General features: G+C 31.9%; 5 protein-coding genes across 5 annotated transcripts; 2 read left to right on the top strand and 3 right to left on the bottom strand.

Annotated features, from left to right (window-relative positions):
* Nucleotides 1-4,388: 4,388 nt before the first annotated feature.
* On the bottom strand, nucleotides 4,389-8,083 carry TRIADDRAFT_59766 (uncharacterized protein; the record flags this gene model as incomplete). Its single annotated transcript, XM_002115851.1, has 13 exons — nucleotides 4,389-4,630; nucleotides 4,739-4,863; nucleotides 4,943-5,019; nucleotides 5,108-5,189; nucleotides 5,296-5,366; nucleotides 5,441-5,505; nucleotides 5,700-5,735; nucleotides 5,842-5,918; nucleotides 6,337-6,512; nucleotides 6,852-6,960; nucleotides 7,073-7,161; nucleotides 7,247-7,319; nucleotides 8,007-8,083. 13 exons carry the CDS (start codon nucleotides 8,081-8,083, stop codon nucleotides 4,389-4,391), a joined length of 1,299 nt encoding a protein of 432 aa, XP_002115887.1.
* A 369-nt stretch (nucleotides 8,084-8,452) lies between these two features.
* On the top strand, nucleotides 8,453-15,274 carry TRIADDRAFT_59767 (uncharacterized protein; the record flags this gene model as incomplete). The annotated part of the gene is made up of 28 exons (XM_002115714.1): nucleotides 8,453-8,512; nucleotides 9,135-9,236; nucleotides 9,430-9,804; nucleotides 9,930-10,056; nucleotides 10,157-10,257; nucleotides 10,635-10,718; nucleotides 10,826-10,957; nucleotides 11,060-11,105; nucleotides 11,193-11,236; nucleotides 11,312-11,396; nucleotides 11,465-11,549; nucleotides 11,669-11,765; nucleotides 11,846-11,930; nucleotides 12,172-12,206; nucleotides 12,454-12,516; nucleotides 12,576-12,656; nucleotides 12,785-12,832; nucleotides 12,910-13,128; nucleotides 13,223-13,276; nucleotides 13,335-13,402; nucleotides 14,033-14,145; nucleotides 14,238-14,301; nucleotides 14,339-14,412; nucleotides 14,491-14,532; nucleotides 14,627-14,658; nucleotides 14,781-14,857; nucleotides 14,962-15,004; nucleotides 15,077-15,274. 28 exons carry the CDS (start codon nucleotides 8,453-8,455, stop codon nucleotides 15,272-15,274), a joined length of 2,634 nt encoding a protein of 877 aa, XP_002115750.1.
* Nucleotides 15,275-16,054: 780 nt separating this feature from the next.
* TRIADDRAFT_59768 (uncharacterized protein) lies at nucleotides 16,055-17,889 on the bottom strand (the record flags this gene model as incomplete). Its single annotated transcript, XM_002115852.1, has 2 exons — nucleotides 16,055-16,881; nucleotides 17,616-17,889. The coding sequence occupies 2 exons, from the start codon at nucleotides 17,887-17,889 to the stop codon at nucleotides 16,055-16,057; spliced, it is 1,101 nt and encodes a 366-aa protein (XP_002115888.1).
* Nucleotides 17,890-19,812: 1,923 nt separating this feature from the next.
* TRIADDRAFT_59769 (uncharacterized protein) lies at nucleotides 19,813-20,572 on the top strand (the record flags this gene model as incomplete). Its single annotated transcript, XM_002115715.1, has 3 exons — nucleotides 19,813-19,836; nucleotides 20,051-20,132; nucleotides 20,328-20,572. 3 exons carry the CDS (start codon nucleotides 19,813-19,815, stop codon nucleotides 20,570-20,572), a joined length of 351 nt encoding a protein of 116 aa, XP_002115751.1.
* A 1,088-nt stretch (nucleotides 20,573-21,660) lies between these two features.
* Nucleotides 21,661-22,741, bottom strand: TRIADDRAFT_6732 (uncharacterized protein; the record flags this gene model as incomplete). Its single annotated transcript, XM_002115853.2, has 5 exons — nucleotides 21,661-21,782; nucleotides 21,930-22,056; nucleotides 22,189-22,268; nucleotides 22,401-22,503; nucleotides 22,586-22,741. Coding segments are annotated over 5 exons (588 nt in total), but the record flags the coding sequence as incomplete, so codon positions are not given.
* Nucleotides 22,742-24,418: the final 1,677 nt, after the last annotated feature.

Here is a 24,418-nt window from a genome sequence, read left to right on the forward strand (position 1 = left end):
ATTATAAACTGTCTATGTTAAACAACTTAATAATGAATCCAAATAAAATAGAATAAATCAGTATTATCAAAAAATTTAATGAATAATAACGTTCTAGGAGGTATAACCCATTAATATTTACTAAGCTGAAGGTTACGGAGGGAAAGTCATAAAATAAAAAGCTATACAGAGATCAGACAACACTTGTAAATTACCACTTAGAATTTAGATATGATACCGAGATAAGTTGAGTGATTATTCAAGTAGATTATAATTCGTTTTATTGTCATGGAAATATTAATTTTAAGTGGACCAAGTGATGACGATCGCAAATTGGACGAGACTATTGTTTCTAGCTATTGATTTCGATGATGGGCTGACGTTCACTAATTAATTACACAACAGTAAGAATGAATTAATTACTTTTTTCAAGCGCCGCTATTTTTATCTGATGGCGTTGGGTTTAAACAAGATCGTCAACTTATTATCTGCACTCGCAGAGCAGAATAAAATATAGATTTAATGAAGCCAGAATCATACTGTATTTTGGATTTGTTTGTTAAAGCTTCGCTTAACTTTGATTCATTGAGATACTATAACTTGATTAATTTGTCTAAATCTGCCTAAAACTATTTATGATACTAACTCAGTTTTCTATACTACGGTTTTTGATTATCATGATGTTAATATCTCCAACGAAAAAAATGAAATTCAATCTAGTCATAAAATTAGTATCTTTACAATATTATGGCATTATTCCTGTTCTCATACCAAAAATTACTACAGCGAGAAGTATTAGTAACATTTTAGCAACCTTAGCTTCAACTATTAAATTGAATAAATAGCTATGTTTTATATCCTTAGTTAATAAAATTATCTATTTATTTTGCTAAAGCTAGCGTAACTTTATTTCATAAATTATGATCGCGATTAAAGAATGGGTAAAGTTAGTGTCTTAAATCGAATCCAATCAACTGTTTTCTAGGCATAACTAATTGTTTAGTATGGTGAAAGATGTCAACACAAATCAGCATGTGAAGACAAATAAATCAATCAATATTTAGTTATTAACCTTTTGTTTTTACTAGCTTTTACCTAAAATTACAGACTATTTTTTTGTTTGCCATATTCATCCTTCAAACAATAATTAAATACAATAAACGAAGACTGGAATGTCTATTACTCACAATGAAGGCTAGCTACTCTTATTTTCGGGATCTCTGATTAAATGTAACTTTTAATAGATATAATGAGATGATAAAGTTTTGAATTCACCATAGCATAATTTATATCAACTTACCAACTAATATTATTTCCCTTACCACATCGTTCATTCTCTAGATTAATATGTTTTGAAAGATAAGGAAGCAATATTTTACTTATAACAGGGATATGAATAAATAATGCTCGCTAAATACTAGATTATAGCAACTTGTGGGTAACTGCATCCTTATTTAGTTAGATGTTTTGATGGAAAATTCGCCATTTTAACTTACGAAATTAACTATAATTATTTACTAATCGTTTTGTAATTTAATAACCTATTAAATGATCTTAAGTGGGGTTGCATGGATGATTGTTTTCTGTTTATCCAGCTTGTTGTAGTATATATACTCGAGATTTTCTGAAATTAGTAATCGCACTTACACATAAACATATTACACAAGTCTCGGGAAAATATAAAAGTTGAGTAAATTAGTTTATAGTGATATTATGTCCATTAGCTTGAATTTTATAGATTTGTAGGATCATAGTTTTGCTGTAGCTCAAGACACTATAAGAGGAACATTTGAAAAGGTAGGGCATAAATTGATTAAATTAGGGTCTTCTGGCATTTTAGTCGGATGTATCGAATTAGGTTAGCATTAAGAGAAAAAGTTAATCACAAGTAGACCAACTTAACAAATATGCATGAAATGCCGAAGATAGAAAGATACTAGTTAAGACAATTGCTAATCCTTTCAGAGTGGGCTTGATCAATAAAACCCGTTGTCCTTCCTACTTCATCATTTTGTCAATGTAAGCTTAGGCGAACATCCTTTTACGTCTTTTCTATTGTATCTACTGTCAAATAATGGCTAATAGACAATTTATATAATGCATAAAATGATTGATTTATAACAAATTTACACTTTTATCGGTAGTATCCAATATCTTACCTTCCTTCGATAATCTTGAAACAAACGTTATCAAAAAGATAATACTAAGTGATAATTACTGATAAGAGAAACAAGTTTATCCTTGGCATAAGGCTCTCTTCTAACAGTTCGACAAAGTTATGATCGTCGATCAATCGAATTTGTCAAAATAATTAATTGGGAAACAATAGAAATAGATTAATTGTCTTAACAACAATACGACAAATGATTGGAGTGATCGCTAGAATTTTTAACAATATAAATCATGAATAAATGTGATTTGTAATATACTGATTTGGTACATTCCTACGCAGCATGAACTTGCCCCTACCAGATTATTATGTATATCCAATATACATGCTACATAAAAGTGATATATAGTGCACTGATTGATTTTATAAGAATATGGGGTTATAGATAAAAAAATTGTTCACAAGTTGGTAATAGATATATTCATTTTACAAAGTAAAAATTATCCATGTAAGCACTAGTGATATTATTCAGTTATCATTTTCCTGTGCCCAGTGAGAGGATTAATATATTTGCACTATCTATTGATATTATCACTTAAGAAAGTGATGTAACTATGTATTATTATTATTGGTGATAGAACCAAGGAATTAAGAAATTACGTCTCGATTATTGGGTTATACAAACTACGTTGTTAATCAATTATGAATTTCAATAATAACTATAGAATACTAATACATTTCAAAAACTGTGTGGCAGTAGTTGATAAATTGTCTAGAAATAAGATATACAGATTCCATGTGTTATAAGTTCACTCTATACGAACCATTACCTAGGATTCATTAATCGGTCAAGTCTTTGTGCAATGTAAAGTGTTCATAAACCCGCTTGGTCTTCATAGAAATACTAATATATTCGAGCTATAGCCTAGTTACCTTTATAAGCTTATCACCAACAGTTCGTTTTTCTCTTGGTGCTAATTACTGTATAATCAATTTATAGATGAACATCTTTTAACTACGGCGTCAAATGAGAATTCAATAGTCTTCAGTTTATTTATATCACTAAATTACTACTTGCGATATTCGATATAACTGTAGTATAATTATAATTGTAGCATTATTCTCTTTTTAGTTTATTCAGTAATGACTTATACTCGTAAGTTATATGAACACATGAGCGAATGCACTAATTATCGTAAGGATTATGCGGTAAATACTCTTTATTATCAGAATTTTCCTTAAGCCAAATTTATCCGCTTAAAGGTAATTTTAACATTATGAGTCTGCAAGAAGGCCTAGGTAAATAAAGAACTCGAACGCAAATAGTCAATGCACTGTAGAATCTTGAAATGCGAATTATGCTTCTTTTCATAATATGACTTGGTATCGAATTTAGTTTGGTTGTGTAAATACCGTGTAATCATTTAATCCGATCAACAAGTACGTTAGTTGTAGTACTGCTGCAAAGGTGAAAAGCTCCAATTACATACATTTACTTTATTTAATATATTAGTTTCATTTGTCTGTTCTTAAGTTAATATAATTAAAGTCGACTTTCATCGAACACACTTACGGTATTATAAAATCTATACGATCATATGTAAAGCTTACCAAGGCCTATTATTATTACCAGGACGTGCCCAATTTGGTTAAATACGAGTAATCTCACATAATCGGATATGGCTGTAATGATATATAAGTTTCATGAATTCCTTCGATGGAGATATATTTAGCAGTCACAAATTTTAAGCAAATACAAAATACGTAAATACCTTTAATATATAATATCATGTGTATCAAGATACAGAAAATACAATAAGGTGAAATTTAAAGCAAGTAAAAATTATTTCGTCATCAAATATGGTACATCAAGTAATCCTAAAATATGCTATAATATAAAATAATTTCACTAGTTCCAATGGAACAGGTAACGCAAACATAAATAATTGGCATCATCATGCATATACGCATACATCAAAATCTATACAAACTGAAATTGCAAATTTCATTTTTAGGAGATTATCATAACAGAAACTGCTTAAAATGAAATCGCCCTTCCGCTATTATGCGAGGATATAATATATATTCTACACGGCGATCGTTAACTGGTAGCATATTCGTCACAGGTTTACAATAACGCATTCAAAACTACATCTCATTAAGGAAAAACCAAATAGATAAACACGTATAGTTATTAAAAATTTTACTAATATAATACGCTATATAAAAGAGGGTCTAGCTGTTAGATCCATCCACGATCCATTCGTTTGTCGTTTCTTTACAAATAGTTATGCTATATTTAACTATCATCATTTATAGCAACTTTAGGTAATTTTGCTTTCGCTGATGAGGTCATGATTTTACTAACAACGGACGCTAAGCTAGGCGTCTTTTCACCAGAAACTTTCTTCATGATAGCTTGAGCTACACTTCTTAACCTTTTCCTTGAATGCGTCCAGTCAGGTACATATTCTGCTTTCAGAAATGTCTCCCGTGAAATTGATCGATCAGGAAGGTTTTCCAATATTCCACAAATCGATCCTTTCAATTTCGATTATTAATTATAATCAACAATATGTCAGATATTTCTTACAGTTGACTAAGTATATATTAAATATATATTGACAAAGACTATAAGTGATTTGATACCTCCTAGCCAATTTGTATAATTCGGATGTACGACTGTTTCATAAAATTTAAAGGTCTTAACGCATAGTTCATCCTTGTAGCGTGGTGAATTGGCTAATACTGTCAACTCTTCTTTCAGACGCCAACTAATGCCAGAATGAATCATATTACGGACATTTGGTACTGCTAGTAGCAATTAGCTTATTACGTAATAAATAGGCTTACTTAAATCCCGGAATAGCTGCACAACCACCTGTTACACAGATACTTGCCGCTAAGTCCTTACGAATATCGATCGGGCACTACAGTAATTATAGCATGTGGTAGGTTAACATATCCAGCTGGAATTTCCCCTTAGTGATTGACGGCGTTATATCATGAAATACTTACCATAAGCAGACAGTCTATGATCATTGATGCAAGAGATATATCATTACAATCCGGCTTAAAGACTGCATCTAACATTTTATCCCTGGAGAGAATGATTAAAAATTGAATTCAGTATTATTACTTCCCGAAGAATTATACGAAAGAGCAAAAAAACGATCAGTTTAGTATTTCATAAAGGAAATTCATACCTAACTTCGCCAGGGATTGTTAGAACCTTACTTGGTCCTAAATGGAACTTCATAGGTTTTGCGGGAAGAGGCTATCTCGTCGACGGTAAGACCAAATTAAATTAATCACACTATTTATCGTTTCTACTGACGTAAATGCTCGTACCTTTATTGTAGACTCAGAAGCATTATCTTCATAATTCGGATTATGACCTGACACGCATGCCTTTACTGAAATTAGTTTATAAATTTTATGACAGAGTATGTAGGAGTCGTTATGTAATCAAATGCGTGAATAAATATATTCATACAAATAAAATTAGAAATTAAATTAATCAGGACATAATAAAGAGTTATAGACGTACAAATTCTACTGTTAGAAATAAAATACTGTATAGCTTTGAATGTTTAATAATAAGGAATACCTTTGATCTCTTCTAGTATATCTTCTGTTAAAGGGCCTTTTAAGAGATAAAACATATCATAAATGTGCTACTATTAAATTTCGAAGGGGTGTTACTTGAAAGATCTGTAACGGTAGATTAAAAGCATACAATATAAGTGTACCTCTTTCGGCAGCGAAAGGTTTCGTTTCGTTACCATAAGTTATCGAGGCGTACAGCAACAAAAGCTTTTCTAGGTGACTACATTAGAATAGTTAAAAGTATTTCATAAACGACGATACTGCTTTATTAATTATTTAACTAAGTATTTTTGTTTTCAACAGTTTTTAGCTTAAAATTTCTTCGATTAACTTTAACAACTAAAGGATGAAATTCCGAATCATCAATAACTAACAATAAATACGACTATCTTTAGAAAGATATTATACTTTTCGATAGCTAGATCTATGTGTTACAACGTGCTCTAACACTATTTTCTGATATGGTGATAGTGTAATTTTTGGTTATACTGTACATTGAATTTTATGATAACAGTTAATATTTCAGAATTATTATTAAGTTAACTTTCCTGTATACGGTACCTGCACATACAGTATGTACGTTAAATTGATTTTTTATACTTATCACGATATTTTTGATTACTATGAAATTAACTTACGAATTTATCACTTTCCCGGCAAGGTTAGAGACTTGGCAGCAATTAAATAACGAAGCAGTTTCATAAAATGGTAAGACTATCGCCTCACTGTAGCCACAATCTACTATCATCGCAGTTGTGAGCCCTAAGCTATATAAACCCATTAAATGGCCTGGCGCAAACATAGCCGATTGGATCTGTTATTCACGGAGGAAAAGAAAGGTTACGATGGTTTAACTATCTTACCTTAATTTTATCAATCAGATCACATAATATTACGATATAGATACGTAAAGATGATCAGTTGTAATTTTAGCTAAAATCTAGGCCGTTTTACTTAACTTGTAAATAAAGAATGGATACCGTGATGTGATAAATATAAACAATTTTAATTATTCCTGATTTTCATCACATATATTAAAATGTTACGCATTAAAGTTGTCATAATGCAATTCTATCATATGTAATAATCGATAATATGGTACAGCAACGATCTATTGTCTAATCGATTTTATATACAGTATACTCTACTATACCTCGAAATGCTGAAAGATGACTTTTGCAAGGGAATTTTTGAACGTATTAGGGCATAGAACAGATTCTACAATAACCATACGCCTATCTTTTGGATTGACTAGCAGATACCTTAGTTATTGTAAGAATGAAAAGTGAATAAAGACGTCAAATTTGTTAAGCAGCTAAAAATAAGCAAATTAAGATGCATTACAATAAGCAAGAAATTTATGCTGTCCCATACTTGAAAAAAATGTTATGGATAAATCGTTTTAGCAACTTGACTAATTCTTGGCTATTTCCTGCATAATCGATGAATTTGACAACTTTCTCCTAGAATTCAGAAAATGAGTTGAAAATAAGTCCGTTTTAATCATAAGTTGAGGTAGCTTCGTAAGAATTATCTATCTCAGCTTACCTTGCCATCGACACAGGTAACAACAGAACTTGGCAAAATATGTCGAGGGCACGATTCTCCTGCAAAGCCACATCTTTATAAATACAATATTATGCATGGTTTAAGGGAACATGATTAATCCTTTCTAATATACCGTATGTTACCTCTATTAAATTGAGATTCTACTATTGACAGCATGCAATTTTGTCATTAAATTAGTTCACAAAAATTATTCCAATCTTGATTAATTTTCGATACTTGATTAGGATGCCGCTAATACTTTATTAACACGAATATTAAAACTATTCTCAACAATGATAGTTTAGATTTGGAAATGTTATAAGCGTAAATAAAAGTAATAGATCTAATAGTAACAAAAGCTGTACAGCTATTTCCTATTGCAGAAATGAGAGAATAAAGCACGTGTAGTGATCACTGAAGAAAGGACTAAATTAATAAATGGTAATAGCAATCGTGTAATCATCATCTTGTCTAGCAGTAGCAGAGGCAAATGAAGCAAGTGTAATACGCGTACAGTATAGGAATAACATGGACAAACGACGGTTAATAGACTAGATTGATAGGGGGTTGCTTTATTTGTCTTAAACTGCCAACAAAAGCAAAGATAATCATTTTTACACCATTAAAAGCACCAAATAGGACGACTAAAACGATCATTAATTTATAAAACAAGTTACTAGAGTAGTCTTGGTTCAAATTTATGTACTTGCCAGCCTTCAAATCTATCCGTAATCATTTTTACATATAAAAAAACGCTTACTTTGTATATGCAGCTCCAATATCTAACACTACTGGTACTTTTTCACTACCCAATACAATATTATCCAGTAGTGACATAATTGATTCTTTTTTTAGAAGGTTAACTAATCTGAATAACGTTCATGGAATACAACAAGATGGAGGAAATGAGAATTTCACCAAATCGATTGATGAAGTGTTTTACTGAGAGGCTTTTTTTAGACTAGTGGTAGCCAATCTAGCACTCGCTCTTTTATATCAGCGGTCACTGCTGTATGGTACGCTGTACTACGACGACCGACAGTACGACGTATGGAATAGTGCCTGATACTGTAATTGCGATTACTGTACAGAACATGTGGTTAATAAAACTAGTCGAGTATAGACAAGACTGGATTGTGTTGGGTAGATAGTTGGTTGTCGTCCACTTGATCTCCACCTGCTGAGCTGCAAGTTGAGCTAGGAGTCATGGCTTCTGCAAAGAATGATCTCCAAATGGAAGATATTATCGCTCTTAGTGGTGATGAGGTAAATAACGATGTTTCTACTGTAGATATTCAGTTAGTAATGTCGTAGTGAATCAACTGAAAATTTAGAGCTACACTTTGCTTGGACCTAGATTGTATTCTTTGTGGACGAAATCATGTCAAGAATTTGCAACATTACAAATAAAGTACAGTAGGAACTGGTCTAGACATGACTATCGTTAGGTTAATCAATGCTATTGCACACTTATACGTATTATAGGACAGGAATACTCGATAAGATTCAGCTAACTATCTGATCTAATTCGTATTGTATCTACGAGGGATCATAATAGAACGACGATTTTGTAATATCTATTTAATAGAAAACCAAAACGATACAGGATTTAGTTGACCTGACTGTTCTGGTGTACTGCACTCCAGAATGGTAGCAATCATTATCATCATTTTAGATTATTACTTATTATATAAAGAGGTGTTACTCACTTATTAACTACTGTAGAAATTCTTAATTCTTGATGCAACAACCTATTTATTGCATGCATAGATAGTCGTTAAGGCTAAAATTATCTAGCTTTTTATTGCCTCTAGCCATTCTTACAAACCTAATGATATATATTTAATATGTAGTATATATATATAATATTGTGTAAATATGCTAATAGGATGATTTCAAGTTAATACAATCTGTTGATGGCGATGTCATTGGAGATATCGATACTGATAGTGCTTTCAAGGACGTTGGTAAAGACATTGCCCAAAAGGAGGTAAATATTTGAATTTTCTGTAATCGCCATCTAGAGGAAGGGTATAACCAACTTCTGTTTATTTTTCTATCTGGGTGATAATCCTTGCGTAAAGATTAATTAGTAATAGTGTAAATCAATGTAGCATAATAACTAACCTGCTACAACAGTTGCTTCTCTATATTGTCTAAAGTTCTCTGGTTTTTTATTGCAGATAAAGTCTTTAATCAAGGACATTGGTTTAGCTAAGTTCCAATTAGGAGCAACAGTTTCTACTGCAATACAAGCTCACGATCTTAACTATGCAGAAAGTAAGGATAAAAAGAAATCAAAGAAAAAGCAAAAAAAGATATCGAATGACAGTATTCAAAATAATACTGGGACCGTAAACAGGGATCAATCTGTGTCTAACATTGGCAATGCGAAGGATCAACAAATATTAGAGAATACTAGTACATTAGCAAGAAATAATCAGACTCTCCCAGATAATAATGACCAATCTAAAATATTTCAAAAAGTTCTGCCATGCTCTTTCCATACTACAATTCGAAAATATTTACTTCTAGAACTAGATGGTCTATGGTATAAGGTTACTATGAAAGAAATCATCAGTTTATTACTATTTCTGATTTAATATCAATTTTATTTGAGTAGTGCAAATATATGCCTAGACACTATACTATTAACCTATTTTTTGATCAATCCTTCAATCAGGATCTGGAAGAATGTCAGGAAACTATTCCAAAATCAGATATAAGAAAATCCACCTCTGACGTGCTTAAAACATACGAAAATGTTGCATCTGAATTAATATCGAATGAAAGCGAACTTTATCATCATAGTTAGTGCTTATAAAGTTATTTTATGCTAAGCATCAGGTCTTTAACATATTTAACTTATATTAATTTATTATTTCATGAAATGTATATATATATTTAAAGAAAAATCAAAAGATAGAAAAAGTGATTTCGATTGGTTAAAAACAGTTATGGCTTCGGGTACACTTACTGATAAAACCGCCGCACATGCTGTGCTGTTACAGGTGCTGCAACGGATGTAGTGAAAATGTTTCCATTTCCTTTCTTTATATTATTACATAAAAATTATATGAAACATACTTCAGGGAAGATACTGTACGATCATTACAACTTTGCAGGCATCACCTATGCTTAAATTTCATAACTTCTGTAAATAAGGAAATATGTATGATTTATAATTGATCCAATGTACTGATGATAATAGGAATCTCCCGTGCATAACTTACAAAGTCTCAAAAGTCTTATTGGGATGAGTAAAAAAAAAGGAAAAAGGGAATCTCTTTTGGCACTTGGTACAATAAATATTGTCACTATGATTTACATCAATTACAGTATAAATTAATTCTATGATTTTATCGTAGAGTATAAATTGTAATACAAGATCTTATTGTTGTTAGATACCCTAAAAGAAGTTCTACTTTCCAATTTACTGCCTGATGATAGAAAATTGAAGAAATTGTCTCAGGTATAGCAAATTAATATAGGATTAATAACTGCAATTGGTATGTACACAATGATAACTTTGTTTCTACTCGCATTCTATTATATTCGTGCATATTTAATCTATTTTAGCAACCATTGCATGTCTTGAATGAATTGCACGACTCAAATAAAGATGTAGAACTGCGTGATAAGCTACTAATATACTGGCATTTTGAACAACAATTAAAAGATCTATATGCTGAGCTTATATCTATTATAAAGGTATACTATCGCAGTGTTGAATCGCTGCTATCGTATTACTTAGGAATAGTTAATTATATAATTACATAGCACCTAAAAATTGAGTTTCTATTCTGATTCTAGAACATGCTGAATGATTCTATACTACATATTAAAAATAAAGTCCTCGGTATGATTTTGTACATTTATTAGAGTTTTCTAGTAGTAAATAATGAATTATTACATAAGGCTAAAAGATCTCTGTTCTCATGATTAGGAATATTGTTTGATCTATTTTGCGGAAAGCCTGAACTAGAAAATGTATGATGTCAATTTGTTTGAGAGATTTTATTTATATTCCGGTAATAAGTTCTGTTATTTATAACTTCATAACAGGTTACTTTGCCAATGATTGTTAATAAACTTGGTGATCCAGAAAAAAAAGTAGCCTCTAAAACTACCTTTATACTTCAACGTATTTGTAAGTAATAAGTCTATTCATTCGATCAGGGAGTAACATGCAACTAAATTTTACACATTATTACTTAGTAACTAGACATCCGAATATGAAGTTAATCGTTATTACAGAAATTGAACAACTTCTATTTCGACCCAATATTACAGAAAGGGCACAGTATGTGTATTAGAAGATCGATTTTGGATATCTTAAGCAATATATAGTTGTACCTCATTTGCTTCGTCGTTCATTTTAATTATTGATTTAAATATCGAGATCGAAAACTTATTCTACAGATATTATGCTATATGCGTTTTAAACCAAATCCTTCTTACCCGAAAAGAATCATCTATCGCAGCTAAATTAATTAAAATCTATATTTCACTATTTAAGGTAATTAATATAGTTATTGTTACTTTTCATTCATAAGATCGTTTTTAAAAAGCCTGTAACTACCCCAAACTTTTAATTAGGCTGCAGTGAAACGAAAAGGTTCCGATACTAGAATAACGAGTTCTATCCTTATTGGTACAAATAGAGCGTATCCCTTTGCTAAAGGTAAATAAATGCAAGTTGTATGTGTCGCTTGCTTATATTCAGCTATTATTCAAACTTCGTTTGAAAATTAGATAATGACATAAAATCAATCGAAGAACAAGTGGACAATCTATTCCGAATGGTACATGCAGACAATTTTACAATAAGTGTTCAAGTATGACCACATATTTCATTTTTTATTTTATTATTTCGGTTGAATTACACTCAATTACGAACTAAGTCTTGACGCGTCTTTTATCAGGTTCTTATGCTATTATATCAAATGATAGATATCAGGTAATGTTTAAGCGACTTACTCTTTACCTGTACACATTTATTTACTTCATGCTAGCTTTGCCTATGCGGACTTACATAGCATATTTTTCCGTAGACAATCTATGACTGATCGCTTCTATCAAAGCCTATATTTCAAATTACAAGATTCTAAATTACGAAAATCGTCGAAACAAGTATGTTAAAAAGTTTAGCCTTGATAAAATTAATTGTATAAAATTTTGGAACTGAATGCCACTTTCAAATTTAGGCGCTTTTCCTCAATCTTGTTTATAAAGCTCTAAAGTCTGATAGCGTGCTGAGCCGAGTCAAGGTAAATACTTTAAAGAAATATGATTTTATTCAATATATTAAATTTTTAAATCCTAATAGGCATTTGTTAAGAGACTGTTGCAAGTTTGTACACACGAGCAACCGCCATTTGTTTGCGGTACTCTTTACATGTTATCGGAAGTAAGTTAATACAACAAAGATGTATGCATAACATAGTTTTAATCACACGTATAAATGTTAACTTGGACATAGCTAATATCAACACAGATTCTATCCTGACATACTGTCACTTTCCTTCCCACATTTAGATATTTAAATTAAAGCCCGGATTAAAAACGTTGTTACTTCGTGCAGAGGTATGTTCGGAATAACTCAAAACTGGAATTTATATAAAATATTATCACTCTCTTAATATGAATTTTATGAAATGTAGGGCTCGGATGAAGAAGAACATTTCGATGATGCAGATGATAGTGATACGGAATTGGATAAAAATGCTATTCTCGATGTCAATATAAAAGGACCAAGTGAAGTTACAAGCGATACATCTGGCTATTTGCATCGTAGCAAGAAGGCAACGAACTATGATGTAAAGCAGCGAAATCCTTTATATTGTGGAGCAGAATATTCAAGCATGTGGGAACTGAGAAAGGTTCGGTTTATATTTAAAAAATAAATTTTATGAATAGCTTTAATTCATGACTTATCTGTAATAGCGTACCTAAATTTTAATATTCTTTTACTAGTTAAAAAATCATTATCACGCTACAGTTGTCCACTTTGCTGATACGCTACTGAAAGTAAGTAAATTTCTAAGTTATGAGTTTAACTACTAGTTTGAAATTTTTAATAACAAAGCTTCCTTCTAATAAGGGCTACACAATTGATTATACTGGGGATCCATTGAGTGATTTCACGCTTATGCGGTTAGTCGCGCTATTATGCTCTCTTAGGATTTCTGATTTGATTTACATGTCCGCATAGAGCTTGAAACGATATGTTGTTAGATAACTTTACGTCCCACTGTCTATGTTATTATTGTCTTTCTATATCCATACTGCCTTGAATTAATTCATTAATTATTGCATGATATCTTAATCTTAATTCATTTTTGATACTCAATAGATTCTTGGATAGATTCGCTTATAAGAATCCCAAAAAGCAGATAAGCGGTATATAGAATCATAAAAGTGTTAATTTTTAGAATGTTCAGTAACATTATTTTTTTGTAATATCAACTATGCAAGATCATGGAGGCTCAGTCATGCAGGTACATTATAAAAATAGCTGAAAATGTGATAACAGTAAAATTAGCTCTTTTTAAATCAACATTTTGAATAACTTCATATAAGCGGCGATTACATTCCCAACGCCTGAGAGAAGAACCTGTCAACTCTAAAATTTTCTTAAACAAGTCAATCGAAGAGATAGAACCCGACGAAGTGTTCTTTTATCGGTATATTTATCACTTTCTGTTATAGTCTACACTTAAATGTGTCAATGTTTTTCACAGGTTATAATCACAATATTTAAGATTAATGAATACCTACTGACAGATATTTTAAGAAATGTGAGGAAGAAGAAGCTAATGTAATAAGACTAGCCGCAAAAAAGAAGCGGCAAAAGGATATGCAAGACTTTGATATGGATGAAATAGATTCTGCTGAAGGTAACGTATGGGCACATTAATAATATAGGAGCACACTCATTGCTAATTTTCTGTATTTTGTTTCTATTGCTTTTTCGATGTTTTGTTACTAGAAAATGAAAAATCAGGAGAATTAGATTTTGCTAGGTTTGCTATGTTAATTCGAACATTTGCAGGGTTAAATATAAATTTAACATATAAATTACTTTCGTAGTGATCTGAGTAATGCGAAAAAAACGAAAAAACGAAAGAAGGCGACAGACGATTCTGATGAAGAAGACGATGAAGGTTGAAAGCTTGTCGGATTATTTTATATATCACTTAAATGAAAGCTCATGTTGTGAAATATTACCTTTATTCGATTAGATTATGATTATGACGACATGAATGAATCTGATGAAAACGACGGTATTAGTCTTTTAGTATCAATGCATATTTACTGTTTTGAACTAAGGTTTTGATGCTCTGAATTTCAAATTTTAATTATTTGTTTCTAACGTAGCTAACAATTTATCGGAAGAAAAATTAACTAAGGTATTTACAGGGATGACCATTGATACTTTCGAGAGAATTATTACTCTAATAAGGCGCAGATTTGGGCGAAAGTGAAAAGTGTAGTTTAAAATATAAAACGTATATTCAAATTTTTGATGTAGTTACTTTTGGATGAAATGACCCCTGATGAAGATGAAGATAATGATGATGGATCGAATGAAGGCAGTGTTGCAAAGAGGTACATGTACATTACTTACTAACCTCGTTAGCGAATGATAGAGTCATTTAATAAATGTTTTAATGCACACCAGCTAATGGAAATATGTGTTAATGTCCTGCTAGGCCAAATAAGGATATCATGTCCATGTTTGCAGATGCTGAAGAGGTTGTTATTAGAAGCGATAGAAAATCTTTGTTAAGCAATTGTTAAAGACTTAACGAAAGTTATTTTTTTTAGTTTTCTCATCTACTAGAAGAACCAAGTAAAGAAAATTCGTCAAAACAATTGGAATGGGAATCAAAGCAAAATAATATAAACAAGTCGAAACAGAGGCGTAAAAAATTTAAGAAACAAAGACCTGTGGAAAATTATGGTTCTAGAAATAAATCGAAATCACCCAGTAGCAAAAATCGTAATCAACACCGAATTAAATAGCAAAACATTTGCTTGCTTTAAGATTTTTATTTTAAAGTAAACGTTTTAGGGAAATTTTATTTTATATTTGATCGAAATTATAATTTGAGAGGGAATATTACGGTTTTTAAGATCTGGTTTTAGAAATAACGATGGTAGTTAATGGGGATAAATCAACTGACACTATTTAAAGAATACTGTCTTAAATGAAATATTCCTACACATTAAATTCGATTCATCCAACCAGGAATCGTTTATCATCTATAAATTAATTGATTTTTGAGATCTCTTTACTTGATATCATTTAATGTAAAATGTTGATTATAATTTTACAGTCGTCTATAATTATAACCCATTCGATAGGGTCGTCGTCTTTTGAACAATTTACGAATGATATAAAGTAATGCGATTATAATAAAGATGAATACGAAGTAATATTGATAGTAATGATATCGTGAACTAATTCTATTATTGACGGTGCTAATTTTTTCGATTGTTCGATAGTCGAGATCAATGCTCGTATTAACTATTCTATCAAAAGTGGATGTAGTCGTGTTATTGAAGACTGTACTGGTAAGAGTAGTAGCAATATTCGAAGCCTCTGTAGTATTCAGACTTTCATCGCGGAATTGAGCAATTTTCATTTTTAGTAAAATTCGACGTAGATAGAGAGCATGAAATGCTATAGCCATGCCGGTTAAGCGCATTGAACATCCATCTAAAGTGAATGATAGATAGTAGATGATGTAGCAAGAAATAATACATTTACTGATACGAAAAAGACATTACATCGAAGATAACCTAAAATTCATCTACATGGTAATATATGAAACCTACGGAACTAAGGAAAAAGATAGTACCTTTTAATTTAGGGCAATAGGCATCTTGCTTCTCATTATGGTCGATATTTCGAATTTTTCTCCTTGATTTAGACATTGAGAAACATCCACTAAACGATTGGTATTGAAAAACTTCTTTCATAAAATTATAATTGTAGAAATCTGAGAAGCCAGATGCTGCACAAAATACGATTTCCTCTAAAAATATTTGTTGAGCTTGAATCATTTTAAGATCGTATTGCTCATATAAAGTTTTAACCTCCAGATAAGCATAAGAACAAAATGCTTGCAGTAAATCATTTACGTCATGGTATTTGCTATGATGAAGTAAACGTTGTGTCACTTGTGCATGACATTTTAAATCTTTTGCGAGCATAAAATAGATAATTTGCCGTACAAGCTTATGACCTTGTAGGTCTTCCAGGATGTTACTCTGCCAGCATTCAGCTGATATTGTACATGGCATAGCATTTCTTTGACCCATTAACTCGTTTAGGCAAGCCATACCGTAATCATTACCATGATGTATCCCATGATCGTATATACGTTCATTTCGAATCTGAACAGGTATGAGCTTAAATTCACGGTCCAAATTAGATAATTTCCAAGGTTGCGATACTAGGGTGTTACTACTTGAATGATATTTTTGATTTTTCTTCGACCAATATGTAGCTTCAGATGTTGCATCAGCCAGTAGTAACCGAGAGATTTGATGATACATTTGTAAAGCATCATAATACAGCGTCATATTAAAAAAGCGCCGATCATTAGTAATAACTTCAAATTGTCCTATTGCCAGTAAAAATAAAATGAATAATTAATTATACTTTTAATTTAAAGCGAGTGAAAATTAATTTGCTATCTCACGAGCATTAAGATAACTATGATGAGTTATTTATAGTATCGCTCGTTTTGTAAAGCATGGAATTACGATTGAATCGCTTAGGTTCACTGCAAGATACGATTCTAGGATAATTACTCTTGGACAACTGGTAAAAATTAAGTCACAATATTGCATTACTGCATGTTATTTTTGTAATCTGATTTCATATAAAATTTCGTTTGAGCAGAAATAAGCAATCTCTAATTCCTTTATCTTACAAATCATTTCAAATCTTTAAGAAATGTAAGGGTTAACTTTATATAACTATATCGGACCCTAAATTTATCGATTGAAAGATAATACCACAGTAACCGGGTTAATATAGATCTGTAATGCATTTTCAATGGTAGATCACTAGACCTCATTTAGCACATACAAATTGAAAAGTCATTAACTGGCAGCCCCGTCGTTTCATACCGTTTATTTATATAATGGCTAAGTAAGCGTAGAAAGGGTTACAGGAGGCAATTGTCCTGACAGGTCAACTAACATGTAGCACTAAATAAATGCGTATAAGGCAATTTGGATAACTATAATGTAATACCGGGTAATAATAATATACAGCAGCGAAAATTACAATATGAAAATTAATTAATTCGCATAAACTTAGACAGTTTATTGTATTAATCCATCCACATACCTTGGGCTATTCGTAATCCTATTAGCGACGGTTGGCATAAACGTATATATTGCTTTTGTAAATATGAAACAGCGTTATCTAGAATATCTAATGTTTTTTCGCCTAATAGATAGTATTTATCGTATAGTTTTACCGTCTTAGAAGTAACAGGGTTAGTAATAATTACAATAATCAGTAAAGCAACAATATAGCGCATAGATGACACTTGTAGCTTTGACACAGCTGGTGCGCTGTTACCATCACCATGTTGCCAAATATAGTCCCTACAGCACATGATTATTATTCTGCAAATATATTCTGTACCATTAGCTGTGATTAATTACCAGCTATTACAATACATAATCGATTATCTTTTCATATAAAATTGTTTCGTGTTAAATTAATTATGTTACTTGAGTTTTTTTATATTGATATAATTGTATATAATTTAGTTACTAATTATGTTATTTGAGTCTTTATATTGATATAACTCCTCGTATACCGCTGTATAAATATATAGTTGCAAGTACAAAGGATTCTTCTACTAGCTTGGCAAGTTATCAACTGATACCAATATCGTACTATAAATTATAAAACCTTAGAATTCATACAACTAGACGCGTTAGGAAAATACGGTCATACACCCTCCAAAATTTTCAAAGTTTTTGAATAATTATACTTAATTACGTTTTCATCTTTAAAATAATAAATTCTATTCAAATAACAACAATTTGAAAACTCCTCTTTACGAATAAGGCAGTAACAAACACCATATCATGATGTATAACAATAATGTAAGAAAATGTTAGACTGGATTTAAAAACTGTTTATTACTTATTTTTATTTTTTACCCTTCATATTTCGATTTTTGGGGTACATGATGTATGTAGTGGCGACTGGTACTCCATGAAGTGCACAACTCCACGTACTGTACTGTAAAGTATGGTTCAAGTACTACTGTACAGTATAATATACAGTACAGTACAGTACTGTACAGTGTACAGTAGTGTTGCGGGCTTGTCACGTGACCTACAATATATATATATATATACTGTATATATACAGTATATACTGTACAGTATATACAGTATGTCAGTACAGTACTGTACACTCTGCCATTGATTGTACAGTACTGTACCATGCATACTGTACTTTTCGTTAACTGTACGGTACACTTTACAGTACTGTACTGTACTGTAGATGTAAAGCCATTAGAGTTAAGCTCGTATTGCGGTAAAACCGTAAAAGTAAGTCGTAAACACAGTTTAACAGTTTAATCTTCCAATATTTTAGATTTTGGTCCAAGGTAGGTACTTTACTATCGCCTTCCCCTTCATGCATTAGATGAAATACAGTATATTAATAATAATCTAGCATCCGGAAGGTTTCTAACCTTCTATTCAAGCTACATCCTTGTAGTAGTTCTAGACCTACAAATCAATGCACGTATAGCAACAAGTGATTTTTTGGGCACTGTTACATCCTATATTGACTACATTATTGCTTGAATTACAAATTAAATCAGTAGAATCTATACTTCTTAATGATAATACGTTAATCTATGCGTAGTTTACTCATATGCATTTAAAGTGCTTAACACTATAATTTGGATTAACAGTAAACATTTAGCGAAATATTCCTATGTTAGAATAGTGCTTTTTTAACTAATCTCACAGAGAGTAGAAAGTAGTCCACAAATCTCACAAAGTGCTACAAGCAGTCAATCACTTCGACATTACAGTAAATTAAATATACTCTTACGTTACTCTTCATAGACTTACTAATTAGCCCTCTAGAGATCATACCCCTTTTTGTAAAGACCAACTCTTGCAATCTTGCTATCACAAACTTGCTTTTGAAAGATGTACAATTGCACATCCCCCTTTATTTAGAATTAGTTTATTAATCCTATTGTTATCATGCACTTATTACTCATTGAAATTACCTACCTTTGAGAATTTTTGTCGGTAGACTAACAATATAAATAAAGCTTATAATCTATAAATTACCTGCATATACATAGCTTTCGTTAGTGAGTGAGTAATTTACAAAATTGTATGCTACAACATATAGTATACGTACATCACAGTCCAGTGCGTTACTGCGCAGCAATTTGCAAACTTAGCACAGTATACGAGTATATACTTAAGCTGACTACGTAATATTCACCCTTAAATCAGATTTCTATTAACATTTTCCTTTTTAACTCAACTAGCTTATGGAACCTACCTCTGTCAAGGAGGTAAGAGTGTGAGGGTATCTTTCGTAATGTTAAAAGCGCACTTGCTGGCAGATCTACGTTAATGTGCGGATTTATATACACTGTATATTTGTAGTACAGCATATAACATACATAAATGACTATTAATTTAGATTTGTATCGCTCGTTGGATTTAATTAAGTGTTCCATGATAAATTTTATTGTAATCATATAAAAATTGTTTTTACTACATAAGGATAATTTGACCTGGGATAAATTGAATGCCGCACTAGCTAAGGGAGAAAATGTTGCCGAAATTTTCAATCTAAAAGTACAAGGTTAAGTTTCTGAAAGCCTGCTATTGTTAAAGAGTGGCACGTGCATCTACATATTAATTATCTTTCACTGATAAAGTAACCATTGTAATATATAAAGAAGTTGTAGTCTGTAAAAATTACTTCATAATTCTCAATATAGCTTCGTATGATTAGATAATACTGTAATAAAATAAATCGTTACTTAACATACTGTAGGTGATGCAGATAGGAGATGTAATCAAAAGGCACGCAATACCACTGAGAATGTGCAAGATAATATTGAGTTGCTGAACGTTCAGCACAATTCTGCAATCGATTCATCTTTCTCCTTTGTTTATTGCCGAGAAGATTGTGAAGCTGTTTTCAGTAATGTGACGGAAAATGACATAAAATTGCTACCATCTCGTCCATTCGTTCTTTTAGATGATATTGCAACGATTAGGTCTGCTATAACATATTGAGAACTACTGTACAATACGATTTATACAAACAGTATATATGATCCTAAGATTACTAACTTGGTGGCTCTAAACTGTTTTAATTGAACCCTATCATTTATAGATATATTCCGGAAAGTTCGATCAAGAAATAATCTACACAAAAACTGCCTTATACTGTATTTATGCTTTGATTTTATATTCTAAATATCTGTATATGTATTATACTGTGGATGTGATCTCGATAATGAAACTTTCAACGCTGTGATAACTTTATTACCAGTTTTTTTGGCTGTATCAGCATCTAGCACATCGTTAATGTTATTCTTAGTCTACTATTTAGCTATATAACGTATACGAACCCATCTTCACTAGGACATAATGTCGCCTGTTTGAATATAAATTATACAGTCAATAGCAACATTCCTGAATATGCTAAGTTACAATAAGATATTAGGTTACAACTGGAAATGACTATACGGTATTTGTGCTTGACATCAGCTGTCGTCAAATTATGGACCGTTTTTGCTCTTAATTTTATTTATTCAACATAAAGAATTAAAGACAATTTCATTTCTTGTTTATGCCTCATGTCATAATAAAGATGGTTTTACGTACAATATTGTCATTAGGATACTATTAACTCGTCGTTCTCTGCGACACAGTTGCCATAAGAATGCGACAAATATTTAGTTAGTGAAAGTATATATCAATGTATTCCTAATGCCATGTTACCAAATCACATCACTAAATTGCAGTGGTTACGTTTGTTAACCTCACACTGTTACACAATTCGGTTGTAGATTACTCGTAGAACTAATGTGTTACTATACCCAATGCAGCGTAGTGTATAGTATTACTATAAAATAAGGTCTTTCTAAAAATAAAAGCCTATTGATATTAGAGATTACAGGAACTACTAAATGTCAACGATACAACTATGATATTTTAAGCTTCGCGCCGATGATAAATTAATTATCATACTCGATTTATTCTTCGTCGCAATTTCAAAAACTGATACACTTCATCGATAACTTCTTAGTAAATTAAGTACATCAATGTATTGCATATAAGAATATACCAAATGACCGATATCAAGGCAAATATAAACTTTAATCGATCAATTTCTTCGCCTTAAAGTATCTTCGTAAGTAATAGAGTTGCCATGATGCCAAAACCAACAAACAACACATAGAAAAGAGGCTAAAGTATAATACACGCGCATGGGTTGATTCTACATCAAACAAGGACAATCCCAGTTAGTATACAGAATTGATAAAATTAAAACACAGCACATTTGGAACTACACCAGGAATAACTTGACTTAACACATTATACAAGTATACTGTATAGCTTAATGTATTTTACTTTAGATACCTACCATTTGTATCTCGCATTTCTTCCTCTCTATTTCTCATATAGACGAAATCTTCTACAAGCTCCTGAGATAAATCATGTAAACGTCTTAGTTCTAACTCCATAGGTTTAAGCTTTTCGGCTTCTTTAACCTATATAGTACAAATTGTAAAAAGAATTACCTTTGAAAACAAATCCAAACAAAATCACAAATCACACAATGTTAGTAGGGAAACAACGTCTACTGAACTATAATCATCGGATTCTAGACTAATTTCGCGTACTTGCTCGTAATTTTTCGCTTCGACACCACGCTTAATAACGTAAGTGATATCATGTCCTGATCCAGGGGGAAGATGGCTCTCTAAAAATGGAAAAATATTCAATCTTGAATACCATAGTAACGAAGGTTTAGGTAAAGTCACGGAAATGAATAAAGGGGAAATCTAATTCTTTGGTCTGAAAGTCTAATGCGTACTTGATTCACTTTCCGAACTGAAGCAAACTTCGAAACTTGAAGGATGATCTAAGGTGATAGCAAATTTTCCCTGTTTAGTACCATCATTCTTGTAAAGAACATCCTTTTTCGAATCAGTAACCTATATCCAATAAAATAGATACACGTAGGCATTTTTAGTCATATCGAAAAATTGGGATGAAAATTAGAGACTGACGCCTTACCTTTATGTGTGTTTTAAGCAATGGCGTCTCGCTGATACTGTATTCACCAGTAACTAGTTCATTTTTTTGAGCAGTATCTAGCAAACACCGTTTAGAATTAGCTAACAGTCGAAACGATATAGAATGACATTGTGAAACCAATGAGACAATTATTAATGATAGCAGAATCGTCGTTCCACTATGGTTACGTTTCATGGCGAACTAATATTAACAGCAAAGGAAGATGTGCAATGTGCACTTTTCACTTAACAGTAGAAATTAGAAAATACCACCAGGGACTACGAAACGGTACTACGTACAGTACAGTACAATATTGTAGATGAACGGCAACCTACTGTACACTTCCTATACTGTACAGTGTACAGTAGTACTGTACGGTACAGTACTGTGTTCGAGTTCATTGCTGAATTTTTAATGAACGCCGTACAGTACGTAGATTTCAGTATTGCACTGTACACTGTACAGTATCGTACTGTAGACACGTAGACAGCGTACAGTACAGCTGTACGTACAGTACTGTACTGTACAATGCTGTAGACAAAGGCATGATCAATGATCATAGCAGGCGTACCGAAAACATAATGCACCAGGTCCATTTTTATGGGCCATACTATTTTTGTACAGTGTACAGTATATGACATATACAGTACAGTACTGTACAGTGTACTGTACACTGTACAGTTAGGGTTCGGCAAGTCCCCGGTCCTAGGCTGTACAGTGTACACTGTACAGTACAGTATACTCGAAGAGAGTCCACCGCTGGTTTTAGACCTGAGAAAGGTTCGGTCAGAAGACGACTACTGTACAGTACTGAATAGTGTATTGTCCTTGACAGCCCCGTGATTATTCAACAGTAGTCTTACAGTACTGTACTGTACTGTACTGTACAGTAAAGTAAAGTTAATAATACTGTACTGTACAGTACAGTACAGTACAGTACTGTGCAGCGTGTTTGTATTCTACAGTACAGTACTGTACATGAATACTGTACAGTACTACAGTACTGTACCGTACTGGAGCTGAAAACCCATGCAGCAAGCTGGTGTCATTCGAATTCGAATGGTGCTTACTTCAATTAAAATTATTAAATTAGGGAAATTATTATTTTAATTTTCTTTGAATTTGAGAGAAATACCAGGATTGCAGGAGAACAACCTTCACTTTTCGATGTACAGACGGTGGCAGTAAACACCAAGTCTACTAAACATTGATATATCTCTTTAACTGCCCTACAGTAACTTGAAAAGTAAGTCAAAATTTTGACAACTTCAACAGCGTACGGTACTACCTATCGGTTAACTTGTTCTCTCTACTATTGGTATTTTCTTTACTTTATATCATTAACCTGTGCCACAACCAGTGGGCAAAGGAAAAGCAAGGTAAGATTGTTTTTTATCTCTCATTTAGACCTAGAGATGACTTGATAATTTTCCTGTACTATATTCGTCATACCTGAGCATACCGTACAGTACTGTGTAACGTATGCAAGCTGCTGTACCATGAGATACAGTTGTGCATAATGAACTACGCGTAATGTGGTATTGCAATAAACGATCTACGAAGTTACAGCAAGTATTTATCTAGCTATAATCTGTTTTACCTGGTTACCGGTTATTGCTCTGTCAACAAGTCTTATATACTGCAAAAAACGTCAATTACAGTATCAAATACCGGGGATGTCCTTGTAATTATTTGTGCACACGTACAGTAATAACATACGCCAATTCTAACACTTATTATCAATGAATGTGAAGATTTAACGAAATGATTGCATTAATAGTGAAATCTTGGAAAATTCATCCTTGATTTAAGACTATGTTATTATTAGTCATA

The sequence above is a fragment of the Trichoplax adhaerens genome, genomic scaffold (assembly GCF_000150275.1).
Source record: "Trichoplax adhaerens TRIADscaffold_12 genomic scaffold, whole genome shotgun sequence".
In the NCBI taxonomy this organism is placed as follows: domain Eukaryota; kingdom Metazoa; phylum Placozoa; class Uniplacotomia; order Trichoplacea; family Trichoplacidae; genus Trichoplax; species Trichoplax adhaerens.